Raw genomic sequence first — 16141 nt, forward strand, 5'->3', positions numbered from 1 at the left:
CCCACGGCTACTGAGTAGACGTGGATGATCTTTGGATGCCTCAGGCAGGCTGTGGTCTGACCCAGTTTGTTTACACTACAAAATGTGCACGGAGCCGACCAAAATTGGTCCCTCAGTCTCGCTGCAGAGATGCTGCTGGAGTATGATTAGGTCCGGGCTAGGATCGGGGTCTGTACTTTCATGCAGGTGGTCCTTGTACTGCAGTCGAGAAACCCTGGTCTGCCCTTGTAGATGAGAAAATCTCCTTAGGCCCCGGACCACCCCTCCTCTGGAGGCTGGATGTTAAGAGCCCACCCCCTCCTCTCCCAGGGAGCAGTGCCTTGATGAATCCTGTCCTCAGGGCAGGGAAGAGAGAAGACATGAAGCCACAGCAGGGGCATGGCTAACTAAGGAAGTGGGGATCTGGGGAGTGTCCAGGAATCTAGAGGCCACAGAGGTATGGCTCTGGGACCAGTGGAGGTGGGGAGGGGGGCACTGGACCCCGTCACAGCAGTGAGTCCCAGTGAAGAGTGTCAGCAGGAGTGCAGAACCTCGGGCAGGAAAGAGAGGAGCAGAGTCCCAGCCTGGGACGACCTCCCTGGATGGTCCTCGTGACGGATCATCTAATTGGCGGCACCCCACACTCTGTCTCCTAGATCGATGGCTCAACTCTGCGTACTCTGTGCATGCAGCATGGCCCACTGATAACATTCCACCTGAACCTCCCACATGGAAATGCTTTGGTCCGTTACAGTTCAAAAGAAGAGGTAGTGAAGGCACAAAAGTCTCTGCACATGTAAGTTGGCCGTCCGGTGCCCTCATGATTGGAAGAGTTTGGGTTCCCTTGTGTGTGGAAACACAGCTGATGACACTGTGTGTCATCTCCGGGCCAGCACATGGGGCCCTGCGGTGACAGTGCTTCGTAAGGTGGCAACCTCACTCTGTCTTGGGTTCCAAGGTCAGTACTCCTAAGGGGAAGCGTCACCCCTCAAAATGGCCCTAGACAAATCTCTTAAATCACCTATAGGAGACAAAAAAGCCTTGATCTGTCTAGATACCACAACCACACGAGTGGGGCAGATTTTGCGGTGGGCCCTGGAGAGCCCTGGGCCAGGCCTGGCGCCACCACCCCCCTCCGCCCCTCCCCCCCCTCCCCTTTTGAGCAGAGGCTGAGTGTTCCCCTCACTTCGAATCAGACCCTTGAGACGCCCCGAGTCTTCACCGCATCCCCTCTGTCTCTTCCCTCCAGGTGTGTATTGGGGAACACTACTATTCTTGCTGAGTTTGCCAGTGAAGAGGAGATCAGCCGTTTCTTTGCACAAAGTCAGTCTCTGACCCCTTCTCCCGGCTGGCAGTCTCTCGGGTCCAGCCAGAGCCGGCTGGGCTCCCTCGACTGTTCCCACTCGTTCTCCAGCCGGACCGATCTCAATCACTGGAATGGTGCTGGGCTGTCGGGAACTCACTGTGGAGACCTTCACGGCACTTCACTCTGGGGGACCCCACATTATTCCACAAGCCTGTGGGGTCCTCCCAGCAGCAGCGACCCCAGGGGAATTAGCAGCCCATCCCCCATTAATGCTTTTCTTTCTGTTGACCACCTGGGTGGGGGTGGAGAGTCCATGTAACGTGTCGACGTAGACTCACGAACTGTGACCTCAAGAAGCGTAAAGAAAGGAGCACGAAGTTGGGCTCGCCACCTGTGGGAACAGCTCTTCTCTGCACATTTTCCACTTTGTTTTCCCTGAAACATATCAGTTTGAATACTTGAATCATGCAGGCCAATATTATAATGTGAAAAGGTATCTATCTATTTACACTCCCAAATAGCGCCATACATGCTAAACCGTATAGAATGAGCTCACTTGTGTATATTCATCATGTTTAGCCTTTGGGTTCTTTTTTTTTTTCCTCCCCGCCCCTCCCCTCCTTCCCTTCCCGATTTCCCTCCCCATCCCTCACCCCCCGTTTTCCTTTCTCTCTCTTTTTCTTTTTCTTTTTTTCTTTCTCGCTCTTTTTTTTTTTTTTTTTTTTTTTTTTGCGAGACCATTTTTTTGGGCTGATAATGTATGAGCTTTTAACTTTGCACTGAATGATGTTCTCTCGTCTAATCGGCAATATGGGGGGGCAGCTGTTCCGGTGTAAATGTTTACTCAAGGATGTTCTTAAAGGTGTGCGCTCTCTACTATGCCTTGATGTTTGCCTACCTTACTGTGGTGTCGTGGAGTTTAAAAGACCCGAGTTCTGATGCTGACGTAGGACTATAAATGAAAGTATTGCACCAGTGTTTTCATGTTCTAAAACTAAAGAATTTCGCTCTGCAGTTTGAAAAACTGTGGCCACAGCTGTGACTTGCAGCCCCCCTGCCACCCAGGACGGGCCCTGCACTTTGAATAGGCTTTCCATTTTGTTTTGAAGGTTCCCACGGTGAACCTTCTTGTTTACAGATTTTTTTGTTTGTTTTTTGAGAAAAAAAAATGTTTACTCTTCCATCATTTAAAAAAAATTTAAAAGACAAAAAAAAAAAAAACAATGGAGGATGATTTACAAGATGCTTTCTATCTCTGGGAAAAAGGAGCAGCATTTGGCCATGTTCTTTTGTTTTCTATTCCTGTCCTAAATCCAAGAGCATGGTTCTCAGGAAAACCAGTTCCCCAGTTAGGAAAAAAAAAAAATTTTTAAAATAAAAAAATAAAAAAAATATCTCCTTGTAGTTTCTTATAGGAAAAAAAAAAACGAAAACCCCAACTTTTAGCACTGATACTACATATTGGTCTGTTAAAGAAGTTTCTCTGCCAAAAAAAAGAAAAAAACAAAAAAACGCTTAAAGCTGGAGTTGACATTCTGCTTTCAGATGCTGTCTTTTTATTAGTGAGTGATGACGGTTTGCTAATAATCAATAGGTGATAATTTTTTGTAACCCCATCAAGTGGCTCTCTCCGTTTCTGCTCTCCTGTGACTGTGTTAATGTTGAATTGTTGTACCTTAAAGCCGGAATCAGTAACTATGCATACTGTAGCCAAGGTACCGGGCTTACAGAATTGTTTGTTGTATAAAGAAGATTTTAAATGTTGTTGCAAACTAACGAGTTACACCATTTTTAAACTTACTTTCTCCTCGCCCCCTTTTTTTGCCCACAAATGGTATTATAATGCTTGCTTAGTCAAAGAAGACGGGCCAAACAAGGGTAAACATTTTAACAGCGCAGAATTTGCCATCATTTCATTGCCTTGATCTAACTGTTTGTGTCCTAAGATGCAAAAGAAGTCAGTGGCTTTTAACTGTTTACAAATAGAATGTGATTGTAAAATGTACAGTTTGGTTGTGTTTGAATTATGAAATCCCTCCCGATATAATAAACCATGACTTTTTGGCTGCTCAACATTAATTGTCTCTTTTTTGTGAATTTCTTTGTACGCTCTTTTTTACAATGAACGTTTCAACGTTGCTGTATATGAGGGTCCTCATAGAGCAACCGAGTACAAATCTAAGCAAATATTTGAACATTCTATCCGAACTTCTCCACAATTTCACCCTGAAATAATGTGAGAACAATGGGAAACTGTAGCTTGCTCCTTCCTACCCTCTCTGAGCATCTTTGGGATCTTGTTGCTCAAAGCTCTCCTGTGACTTCATCTTCCCCACCATTTGTGCCCATCTCAAGCCTCAGCAAGAGACCATTTGGAACATGAAGCTTAATGACTTGCCAGTGTTCTAGTGTTAAACTCTCATACCTCCGTTACAAAATGAGAAATGCCACAACCTGGACTGGCCGCCTTCTTCCCCCTTCACGGCCCTCTCCTGACCGCGGGAGCTCTGGGGCAAAACCTGTGTGTGTATCCCAGTGTATGACTTCAGATCCTGCTCCGGCTTGCCAGGTGTGAGCTCATGTTGGACACCTTCCTATAAGCAAATGTTGTTCAATGCATTCAATGTATATTGACTTCCATACTGGTTTTTCCAAAAACCAAAGGTAGCTTTGAAAAACCACGTTTGGAAATGTTTGGAACGTTAAGCTGATTGACCTTTTGGGGCTTTGAGTAGTATATAATTGAATTCATAACTGCGTTAATTGTATTGTTAAAGTGTTTGGGAGTTTTTTGCGCTTGTTATGTGGAAATAAAGTGTTTGATTTAAAAAATGAAAAAGTGGTTTTGGTTTTTGCCTGGTCCTTAAATCATTACAGCTCTATTCCCTAAGCGGCCGTAACCTCTCTCAGCTGCTCGGGCCTTTAGTCCAGGCCCTTATTCTGCCCTCGACGTTCCCCTGACCAGGTGGTCTTGAGTCACGGCCGCCTGCGGGAGGCGCTCTAAACGCTTTCGCACATCAGGTCATGCGTTATTCCCACGTACGGCTCACAGCAGCCACGCGGTTCCCGCAGCGCCGGATGCGTGCCTGGCCCGGCTCGCCCGCCCGCGTGCGCGCTGTCCCCAGCACGAGCAGGCACCTCTGTCCCACCGCCAGTCGCAGCCGCTTGCTACGGGAGCGTCATCCTCCCCTCCGGTCGGTACCTTGAGGCACTGGGCCAGGCCACCGGCTGGTGACAGCTCTTGCTCACCTGGGTAGGCCACATGCTCAGACGCATGGTGGGTGCTGAGTACTGGAAGGAATGACAGCCCGTCCCCCGTTGACATTTGAAAACCGAAAATCGCCGTAGTGCCCCTGGTTGAACTGGGGGCGCCGGGGAAAGTCGAGGTGAAGTTCTTGACAGGTGGGGGGCGGGGAGTCCAATCCGGGTTCAAGGGTACGGAGAGAACAGCGTGAAGATGGGCTGGGGTGAAGGGGGCAGATGTTTGGATCACCCACAAATGGAGGTCGCACTGAGTGAGTTGGCTCGCTGTTGGGTTAAAAGACCATTTCCGAGCATGGGAGCATCGGTCTCTCCCCCCTCTCCAAAGCTGAGACCAATTCCTGCGGAGCCTTTGATGCCAGATGTGGGCAGTGGGGTCACTGAGCCAGAGCCAGAATCGCAACCCCAGTGAGCTTTGGGGGCCCCTTCCAGACACCCAGCCCCGGGCCCTGGCAGGGCTTCCTCCGAGCAGGCATTCACAAGGTCATGGGAAAGGGGAACGACGGTGGTAAGTTAAGGGTCCTCCGCACGCCTGGTGCTTCTAACTCCTCTTTCTCCCCTGGACTTCAGAGCACCCCAGCCCAGCCCTGGAACTGGAAACAAAGTCCTAGCGCGGTGGCTCTCAGGTCACCTGCCAACACACCCCTAAAGGTCAGTAGAGGACGGAGGAAGTGCATCTTGGGATTGGGGGGCAGAGTTTTAAGCTCTGCATTTTAGAGTTAAAACCACACCACGTAGGAATGTTGCATTCTCCGTGGTATCTGTTTTCATCTAGAAATAAGTGTTTCGGGTAGCCAGTTACATTGCCCTGATGCTTGGGAGCGATGGGCCATGGTGAAGCCCAGGAGCCCCACTTTGAGAAGCAGGCTGGACCCTTGGTTCTGGTCGGCTTGAGCGGCAGAGACTGAGCTCCAGCAAAGGGGCAAGAGAGTGACTTCCCCGAGTCTGGGAGCCCCGTCTAAGCCTTGGAGATGCGCCTGTCCTGGCTGGCTATTGACCCGCTAGGTAGGGAAGCACCCCAACAGCTGGTAGAGCAGGACTCAGCTCTGGACAGTGAGGGGAGCTGCATCCGCGGTCCAGCCAACTTACAGGAAAAGACGAAATTCAGGTGACCCTGGGACCTGAGCAGTCCGTAGGCTGAATCCAACTCATGGACCCCCATTACGACATTACCCCACCACTGAACCACCCAGGGTTCCACTGACTTCCTTGACTTTTTAACCAACTTTTTAAATCAATTTCTTGATGAAGTTGAAAATTGGCCATGTCGTTACTGTGTGGAAAATCAGTGCCGCTTGCCATACACAAACGGGGGCTGTCAAAAACTCAGGCACACAAAAATGTCCTCAGTTCTGCTGTATTCAGTCCAATTCGGTCAAAGTTAAGGGGGGAAATTAGAAAGTTGGGGAGAGAGAGAGAGACGTCCTGCCCGACGTGGCCAGACGCACGGCCAGGGCAAAGCAGTATTTGCGCGTGATGCAGTGTTACCTCCTTCGACTAAAAAGCTCTCAGGTTACCCTCAGCCCCAGGAGTGGTTCCCCTGCACTCAGCAGAAACCCCAAGCTGCTTCCCGCGGCCTGGGAGGCCCTGCGTGCCCTGCCCTGCCCCGCTGCCCTCCACTAGCTCAGTGCCCCGGGCCCTGCTGGCTTCCCGCCCATCCTCCAGCACTCCTGACCCTTGCTGTCCTGTAAACTGTGGTGGCCCCGTTGGTGAGGGCTGGCTGCTCCTCACAAGGGGCCTGGGGACCTCCTCCTCCTCCTCCTGTCACAGCCTTCGGGAGCAGCCCCTCCCTGCAAGACTTGCTGAGGAAAACGGACTCGGTCCATATTCAGGGATGGGAGAGATGCAGTTTCCCCAGCGATGCAAGGACCAGCCGGAGCTCCCGCTCTGGAGCTTCAACGGGCAGAGTGTCGGGGGTGAGGGGAGGTTGTAGGAACCCACGGAAGGAAACTGGGTCTGAGCCATCCCACTGTCCTAGAAAGGCAGCCAGCTGGGCGGTGTGTGCGCATGGTGGTGGGGGAAGAGGTCGAGCGGGAGAGGGGCTTGCAGCGAGAGCCTGACAGACCCTGGCAGAGCACGGCCAGGTGAGGGGAGTGCAACCTGCCCAGAGGAGCCAGGCTTTGGAAGAGGCAGGAAACAGGGTTTCTGGAAACCAGAAGCGGAGGGAGGGTAGGCAGGGGAAGTTCCAAATCCAGATTGAGAGTAGAGTTTCAGAATAAACAAGATGGAATCTGGGATGGTTAATTTTATGTGTCAGCTTGGCGGGGCCATGGCCAAGTATTGTTCTGGAGGTTTCTGTGATGGTGCTTTTGCATGAGATTGACATTTAAATCAGTAGACTTTGAGTAGACTTGAGTAGAGCAGATTGTCCTCCTATCAGTTGAAGGCTTGACTAGAACAAAAAAGGCTGCCCTCCCCCGAGCAAGAGGGAATTGGGCAGCAGACAGCCTTTGGACTTGAACTGCACCATCTTCCTGGAGCTCCCGCCCTTGGACTACCCTGCAGGTTCTGGACTTGCCAGCCTTTATAATCATGTGAGCCAATACCTTAAAATAGGTCTCTTTCTCTCTCTATGTACACATCCTATTGTTTCTGAATTCCTGGAGAACCTTGATGAACGAATCCCAGAGAGACCGTTCTCAGAAAGCCGCTGAGCGTGTGGACGCTGGGTCAGAACCGCTTGTGAGTTACGGGATGTGGAGTAGTTAGGAAAACAGTACTTAGCAAAACTGAAACTGTTTCAAGCGTATGTCTCCAGTAGGTTGTGACTTCTGCTCCCACTCCAAAAGCATTTACTTCTTTTTTTTTTTTAAGATTTATTTGAGAGAGAGAGAGAGCATAAGCAGGAGGGGCAGAGGGAGAAAGAGAGCATCTCAAGCAGACTCCACACAGAGCCCAACCCGGGGTTCGATCCCACAACCCTGAGATAATTACCTGAGCTGAAACTAAGAGTCGGACACTTAACCCACTGAGCCAGCCAGATGCCCCTACTTCTTCTTCTTTTTTTTTTTTTTATAAGATTTTTTATTTTTAAGTAATCTCTATGTCCAACGTGGGGCTCGAACTCACAACCCTGAGATCGGGAGCTGCATACTCCACCAACTGAGCCAGCTGGACGCCCCTACTTCTCCTTTGTTAATAACAGCTTTATTGAGATACAATTCACCTGCCATACAACTCACCCACTGAGAGTGTATACACCAGTCACAAAGTTTGTGCCCTCGTGGCTTCAGTCGAGTTTAGGACCTTTCCATCACTGAGTCCTCACTAGAGCACTGACTGCATATTTTCTCTCCAACCGCCCAGCCCCAGGCAACTACTAATCCCCTCCGTCCCTAGAACTCTGCCTCTCCTGGACACTTCGTATCAGCCCTCGAGGGCCTACATTACGAACCTGCGTCCGGTGAGCACGGGTTCCACGGAGCATCGTGTTTTCCAGCTTCCTCCACGTTGTGCCATGGGTCAGCACGTCCTTCCTCCGATTGCTGAGCAGTATTCCACTGGACGGATGGACCACATTGTGTTTATCCATTCATCGGTCGACGGACCGTTTGGGCTGTTTCCGCTTTTTGGCCGTCGTGGATTAGGCGGCGCTGAACATTCACAGTGCGTGAGCACAGTAGCTTCCCGAGAGCATGTGGCTGTCTGCTTCTCGGCCGTGTGGTTCATGGCGAGCGCGCAGCCAGCACGCAGGACACGAATGCTTGTCCACGGTCCCTAGTATTTCTGAGTCCGCTTCTTCAGCTGTAGACATACGAGCTGAGTCTATCTGAGATCCAGAGAGCGCTGGAAACCAGAGGCTCTTCGGTGAGTCCGTAGCAAACCGTTTGGGGCAAGACTGACCGGAGGCTCTTCACTGGTCTTCTTTATAGCGTGAAAGGTCCTAGGTCTCACTGCAGAAATAGAGATGTGCTCGATGATGGCTGATTGCCCGAGTCCTCACCGAGTGTTCTGTAAAATACAGGAAGCATGACAACAGCGGCATCATCACCACCACTCCCAATGATAATAACGGCGTTATCTGTACAGAACTGAGATGAAACGGAGTCTTCCAGATCCAGCCCCAACAGTTTGGAATGAGGATAAAGCCCACCTCTGGGGTGATGGTGCGGGGATTAGAGGAGCACCGTGTCAAGAGTAGCCATTGTCGGGGGCGCCTGGGTGGTTCTGTCGGTTGGGTGTCTGCCTTCGGCTCAGGTCAGGATCCCAGCATCCTGGGATCAAGCCCCGCATCGGGCTCCCTCCTCAGTGGGAAGCCTGCTTCTCCCTCTCCCTCTGCCTGCCGCTCTCCCTGCTTGTGCGTTCTCTCTCTGTGTGTCAAATAAATAAAAATAAAATCTTAAAAAAAAAAAAAAAAAGAACGGCATTGTCGCCATCGTGGAGTTTGGTGTCAGGTGGGCAGAAGCTCCTGCTTGAGGAAGTTCACAGTCCGCTGGGGAGGATGGGGGAGGCATGCGGCAGGAGTTTTACAACTGAGTCCAGAATGCCAAGCAACAGATAAGGTGAGTAAACTGAGGCTTTCAGATGTTTATGTGCCTGGTCCCAAGTCACGTGGCTGGTGAGCAATGGAGCCAAGGGATCTGAACCTACATCTGCCTGACTTCAGAGCAGCGGTCTTGGGGAGAAGGTCAGAGAAGCCCCCTGAGCCACAGGAGCTCTGTTACCCGCTGGTGAGAATGTGAAAGGGCACGACCAGTCTGGAAAATGGTTTGGCAGTTTCTTAAATAGCTAAATACACACTGACCACGTGATCCAGCCTTTTCCCGCCTAGGTAGTTACTCTAGAGAAAAGAGGAGATGTTCTACTCGGAGACTTGTGCTGTTCGTAGCCCTTTATTTACACTCATCTGAAACTGAAAACAGCCCAGACATCTGTCGACATGGATAAACAAATTGTGTTATCTCCATACAGTGAAACTGTTGATAAACATGATATGGATGAATCTCAAAATAATTACGTCAAGTGAAAAGAGCCAGAAGAAAAGAGTGCATATTGTATAATGCTTTGGGGGACAAAGGATCATATCTTGTGACGGTTTCAAACATGCACGCATATGTCAAGACTCAACCATTGGACTTTTTTTTTAAAGATTTATTTATTAGAGAGAGCACGCGCGTGCGGGCTGGGGGGTCAGAGGGAGAGAATCTTCCAGCAGACTCTGCTGAGCGCAGAGCAGGGCTCCATCCCAAGACCCTGAGGTCATGACCCCGAGATCACAATGTGAGTCCAAACCCAAGAGTCTGACACTTAACCGAATGTGCCCTCCAGCCCCCCCACCCCCCCGCCGCTGGACATTTTTAATGCATGGTTTGCGATGCATCTATTATGCTTCCACATAGCCATATTTTTTTAAAGACAAAAGAAAAAAAAAGGCTCTCTTTGGTCAGTCTGGCATTATACTGTTAAAAGTACTGAGCAACACTTCTGTGACCTAATCGTTGTAGATGTTCTGGCGGGGAGTGGCCTTGAAGCCACCCAGCCAGCCTCAATGAGAGCATAACCCTCCGTTGCTGTGGGTATTTTCTAGCTCTTAGGTCTGGGATTGCAAGGTCTTTTAACCCAAGACCCACTTGCTTGTAAGTGGAGAAAGCGGCCACCAGGGGGCGCACTGTGACTCCCCTTTTCTGGAAGAAGCCTTGAGAAGCTAACTAGGAGATTAGCTAGCAGGCTTTCCCACACGATCCTACTTAAACCTTTGAAAAGACAAAATCAAAAACGGCCAAGCAAACCACGGTCAAAAACTTTTGTAAAGGGAGACGCCTGGGTGGCTCAGACCGTTAAGCGTCCGCCTTCGGCTCGGGTCATGATCCCGGGGTCCTGATTCTCCCTCTGCCTGCCGCTCCGCCTGCTTGTGCGCGTGTACGCGCTCTCTCTCTCTGACAAATAATAAATAAAACCTTAAAAAAAAAAAACAAAAACTTTCGTAAAGGGCCGTCTTCCATGGACCAGCAATCCCATGTGGAGGATCTGACCTAGAGAGGGATGCAATCTCTATAGAGCATATTCACTGCAAGAATGGAAACCTGCAAACTAAGGAAACGCCTTTCATTAAATGTATCAGAGCACTTCTTCTCAGACTGTAATGTGCATGGAATCTCCTGGGGATTTTGTTAAAATGCAGTCGGGGGTCACCTGGCGAATTCAGTCCGAGGAGCAGGGGACTCTTGATCTCGGGGGCATGAGTTCAAGCCCCATGTTGGGTATAGAGATGACTTAAAAAAAAGAAGAAAAGTCATGCTAGAAACAAAATTTCTCCCTCTTTAAAAAAAATGCAAAGTCGGGTTTCTCAGGTGTGGGGTGTGGCTCAGGCGAGCGAATGCTGCAGTTTGGAAGGCCACGTGCCGAGGGCCACGTGCTCCACCAGCCGGACTGGAGACCCCAAATTGCAGTGGCTTTGACAACAGAGAACTGAGGCCTCTCTGTCACTCAGTGGTCTGGCTGTAAGGAGTCCATGGCTGGTACCCATGCTCCCTCCCTCCTTGGTTTCCATCATCAGCAGGGACTGCGGTATCTCCCTCCCACAGTCACGTGCTAGCTAGTGAGAAGAGAGACAGCGGCCTGGGGAGGGCAGGACCCCGATGTGGACGCATCGATGATGCTCATGGCCCGTGAGGCAGAACTTCATGGCGCCCACCTGGGAGGCTGTGACTTGCGATCTTTATTCTGAATGTCATGCCCTGGTCGAAAATGTGAGTGTTCTGTTATTAGAGAAGAAAGGGGAACTGGATGTTTGGCGATAACCAGCAGTATTTGCTTCAAGAAAGGGCTGGTCAAATATGAACTATATTGTTCATCCAGAAGCTGGAATGTTGGGCCACTAAGTCAGCGAGATAGAGCTACGTCCACTACTCCAGAAGGGGTCTCTGACATGGGTAAGCGAAAAAGGTCGTTGCAGAAGACCCTCTAAGTTTGATCTCATTTTTACTGGGGGGGAAAATAAAACCAGTGGGTTGCACATGATCCTATGCCTATAGTCTTAGTGTAGAAAGAGTCTGGAAGGGTTCACAGGTGCGTATGGATCCCCAGGGGATTGTGTGCTAGGAAAGGAGTTACAGTAAGAAGATAAAGGCCTGTATCTATCTCAGGCACATCCATCCTCTCCCGGAAGGAGTCTGTGGACGTCCGATTTCCGAGAGGGGAAGGATGTGGCCACACATTTGTGGGAAAACCCATCACAAGCCGTGTCCCAGCCAGACGTTTTTCATTCTATCCTCTTAATGAGCCCTGAGCAAAGGCAGTAGATAGATATGCATTGGTTTTGTCTGCCCAGCATACCTTCCCCCTTCTAGAAATTCCTTGGGAACACCCCAAGGATCTCAGGGACAAAGAGCTTGCCTGCCGTGGCCCCAGCAATTGGCTCAGGAATAGGCATGTGACAAGGGTGGACCAGTAAGAGTCAGGCCAAGGACTAGAAGGGTGATTGTCAAGCCTGTTGAGGAAGCTTTGTTTCCTACAGGATTTGAAACTGAGTGGCTGTTAGCTGGGGCTTCTCAAGACCATGATGAAGAAAAAGGCTGCTTGAGGACAAAGATAAGGCAAGAAAGCACAGCTGGAGAAATCAAGTTCTGCTGACATGATCTGAGGCACTGGATCCTGCCGGACCTGAAGCTTTGGATGGTCCCACTGTGTGAGCCAGTATTTTTGCTTAAACTCCTTTGAGTTGGGTTTCTGTAGCTTGTACCCCAAAGAAAATTTAATGATACAACTCCCCATTGCCTGTAGGAAAAAAGGATTTTTTAAAAAAGATTTTATTTATTTATTTCAAGAAAGAGAGAGAGCGTGAGGGGGGAGGGGCAGAGAGAGAGAGAGAATCTTTTTTTTTTTTTAAAGATTATTTATTTATTTGACAGAGAGAGAGAGGGAACAGAAGCAGGGGGAGTGGGAGAGGGAGAAGCAGGCTTCCCGCTGAGCAAGGAGCCCGATGTGGGGCTTGATCCCAAAACCCTGGGACCTTGACTTATGCCGAAGGCAGACACTGAACAACTGAGCCACCCAGGCACCCCAGAGAGAGAGTCTTAAGCAGACTCTGCACTCAGTGCAGAGCCCGACGCGGGGCTCGATTTCACGACCCTGAGATCATCACCTGAGCCGAAAATCAAGAGTTGGACACTTAACCAGTAGAGCTACCCAAGCACCCCAAGATTTTTTTAAAAATCAACTCTACCCCCAACATGGGGCTCGAACTTGACCCCAAGATCAAGAGTCACCTATTCTACCCACTGAGGCAGCCAGGTGCCCCAGGAAAAAAGAATTTTTTTAAATTACTGCTTGAAAGAGCAGACAGCTAGACCCAGGGAAGACCTTCTTCTGGAAAACCCTACTGAACTTTTGCCAAAAAATAAAAGTATACTTACACACCCAAGGTTCCAGGAACAGAGGAGGGAAGGTAAACATGTGGGAGAATAAAATCCCAGTAGGGTGTGTCATAGGGAATTTGTCCTGCGGACAGTGGGAAGCCTTGGGAGTCAAGATTCTGGCATGAAAGAGAGATCACGCTCAAAAGAACTTAAGTAAAGATAATTTCATAAAGAGACTGTTTATTGAGATTTATACAGCGTTAGTAGCACCAACGAGGGCTGGTGAAGCACCTTTAGTCCAGCTCTCATGGGAGCAGTTATTCGGGGCTGAAGAGGGTTCAGGAATAACCTGCAGAGCCATGGCCTGGAGGAATGAAGCCACCCCCGAACCCCAGGGGGACAATGAGGGAGCAGGGCTGGTGTGGGGCAAAGGGAAGCACAAAATCCTCAGCTACCCTCCTCCACCCTCTGATCTCCTGCTGGTGCCTCCCATTGGCCAAATTTAACTGGATGCCAGATAGCAAAGCAAGGCCAGGTGACACAGCCCATGGGACTCAGCCTCCTGGGGCACAGAGCCCAGCAGGCAGAGCAGAAAAATGATCTAGGATGGGCAATGTGGTTGAACCGTGGAGATTAACCATCTCCCCCAGGATGGTTGTGGAGGAAGAACTGGGATGGGAGTTGAGGTTAACAGGGAAACGGGAATGGAATTAAGGCAAGATATTAGAGCAGTCTGCACCAGGACTGTGGTGTAGAGATGGAGGAGAAGCTAAATGCAGGAGGGAGAACCGTGAGATTGACTTGGCTCTGTGAAGAGTGAAGGAGAGGAATCTAGGGCGGCCCCCAAATTTTTGACTTCTCCAACTGCTACTATCTGGGAAGGGGTCCTTGAGGATAAGAGTGAGTTTCCTGGTGGAGGGGGTAGCAGAGAGTTTTGTTTGGGTCTGGATGAGTCAAGGAGCCTGGCGAAAAACCCAGTGGAGCTATCTAGTTGGAAGCTGGGTGGACACTATATGTGGACATTGTATTTCCTCATTGCTATATCCTTAGCTCCTAGCCCACGGCCTGGCACATAGTAGGTACTCAGAAAATATTTGTTGGAGGGGCGCCTGGGTGGCTCAGTCGGTTAAGCGGCTGCCTTTGGCTCAGGTCATGATCCTGGGGTCCTGGGATCAAGCCCCACGTCTGGCTCCCTGCTCAGCGGAGAGCCTGCTTCTCCCTCTCCCTCTGCCTGCCACTCTGCCTACTTATGCTCTCTATCTATCTGTCAAATAAATAAATAAAATCTTAAAAAAAAAAGAAAATATTTGTTGGAAAGAAGGAAGGAAGAAAGGAAAACTGGAAGGAAGGAAGGAAGAAGGAAGGCAAGGAGGGAAGGAAGGACAGGTGGATGGATGGACTGGTGGATGGATGTGTGGGTGGATGGATGGATAAGTGGATGGATGGATGGATAGGTGAATGGATGGATGGAGGATGGATGGATGGATGAGTGGAAGAGTGGGTGGAGGGTTGGATAGATATATGTATGTATAAGGAAGAAGTCACAAGTAGAGATATCAGTTGCGGGTAAGGGCTGATGCTGTGGAAATGGCCATGAATGTAGAGTGAGGGTTCAGGTAACACCATCATCTGAGAAACAGAAAGGAGCCTAGATGCTGGAGAAGGGAGAATCAAAAACTCAAAGAGGCATGGGATGGAGGGATGGCAGGAGAAAATGGAATCTCAGAACCTGGGGGGTGGACGGACAAGTGGCCAGTGTAGACGAGCCTCCCAGGGAACTGGTCTACAGAGAGAGAAGAGGGAGAGACTGAGCAGCAGCTAGAGGGAGACAGAGGGCCAGAAAAGCTTCCTTGTGTTTCTGTATTTGATCGTTTGGGAAACACTCGAGTGTGGTTTTTGGCTGGAAGGAGGAGCCCCCGGAGAAGGACGATGCAGTGGGGCCCGTGAGCGCAGGTCTGCCCCGGGCTCTGCTTCATCCCCAGAGCTCCGAACGTGGCCTGGCACAGAGCTGCACTTACCACATGACTGAATCCATGACGAATCCATTCGGGACATTTTAACACTGAAGAAAGGAAACAGAGCACCAATACATATGCCGTTTAAATGTAGAAATGTACTGAAAAGAGGCACCAGGACACCCAAATCCTCTCCACCTTCATTACCATGCCTTGTGGCGTGCACACGACTCCATGGAAGCTCCTAGAAGCCAGGCAAGTACCCCAGCCCTGATTCTCCTATCTGGGCTTCAGTCCTTGCCCTTGTCTTTCATGCTGTGATGGTTTACGTTTCTAAGAATATGGTTATAGAAAGACTTTTATGGGGGCGTCTGGGTGGCTCAGTTGGTTAAGCCGCTGCCTTCGGCTCGGGTCATGATCCCAGGGTCCTGGGATCGAGCCCCGCATCGGGCTCCCTGCTCAGCAGGAAGCCTGTTTCTCCCTCTCCCACTCCCCCTGCTTGTGTTTCCTCTCTCGCTGTCTATGTCACATAAATAAAATCTTTAATAAATAAATAAATAAATAAATAAATAAATAAATAAGAAAGACTTTTATGCTTCTTTTGTTAAGATTTTATTTATTTATTTGACAGAGTGCGCATGCACGAATGGGGGGAGGGGCAGAGGGAGAGAAGCAGACTCGCCGCTAAGCAGGGAGCCCCACGCAATGCAGGGCTCAATCCCAGAACTCTGAGATCATGACCTGTGCTGAAGGCAGACACTTCACCGACTGGAGCCACCCAGGCGTCCTTAGAAGAATTATATTTACATTAAAATCCTCAAAATAAGGGAGCCCGGGTGGCTCAATCGGTTGAGTGTCCAACTCAGTTTTGGCTCAGGTCGTGATCTCGGGGTCCTGAGATCAAGCCCCGCATCCAGCCCCATGTTGAGCCTCGCCTCAGGCTCTGCACTCAGCACGGAGTCTGCTTGAGATTCTTTCCCCCTTCCTCTCCCTCCCCTTCCGCTCCCCACCCCCTCCACTCTCTAAAATAGATAAATAAATAAATAGATGATAGATAGATAGATAGATAGATAGATAGATAGATAGATAGATAGTAAGATCTTTTTTTAAAAATCCTCAAAATAACCATGTTTGTAATGGCCTCTTAGTCAAACCAGAGGCTTCCAAGAATGGCTTATTTTGTTCCAAGACAGTCGCTTTGGACTATGTTCCCCTTCCACTCACATTTCTACCCCGGGGATTTTACTATGTTCTGAGAGGAAAAGATGGGGACAAAAGTCTTTGCTGTCAGTGCCTTGTACTCTGGGGACACTAATCCACCAGGTGATGCCGTAGGCAGGAGT

General features: G+C 49.8%; 1 protein-coding gene across 13 annotated transcripts in view; it reads left to right on the forward strand.

Moving 5' to 3' along the window:
* TNRC6A (trinucleotide repeat containing adaptor 6A) overlaps positions 1-4376 on the forward strand; it is a 196662-nt gene extending 192286 nt beyond the window's left edge. For 12 of the 13 annotated variants that reach the window (XM_032396256.1, XM_032396257.1, XM_032396266.1 and 9 more), the window contains 2 exons: positions 636-775; positions 1229-4120. In XM_032396256.1, coding sequence (XP_032252147.1) covers positions 636-775; positions 1229-1604 — 516 coding nt within the window. In that variant the 3' untranslated portion in view covers positions 1605-4120. Of the gene's footprint in view, positions 1-635; positions 776-1228 lie in introns of all 13 variants that reach the window. The other variant, XM_032396259.1, reaches the window with a different exon arrangement.
* Positions 4377-16141: the final 11765 nt, after the last annotated feature.

The sequence above is a fragment of the Phoca vitulina genome, unplaced genomic scaffold, assembly GCF_004348235.1.
Source record: "Phoca vitulina isolate PV1807 unplaced genomic scaffold, GSC_HSeal_1.0 scaffold90, whole genome shotgun sequence".
In the NCBI taxonomy this organism is placed as follows: domain Eukaryota; kingdom Metazoa; phylum Chordata; class Mammalia; order Carnivora; family Phocidae; genus Phoca; species Phoca vitulina.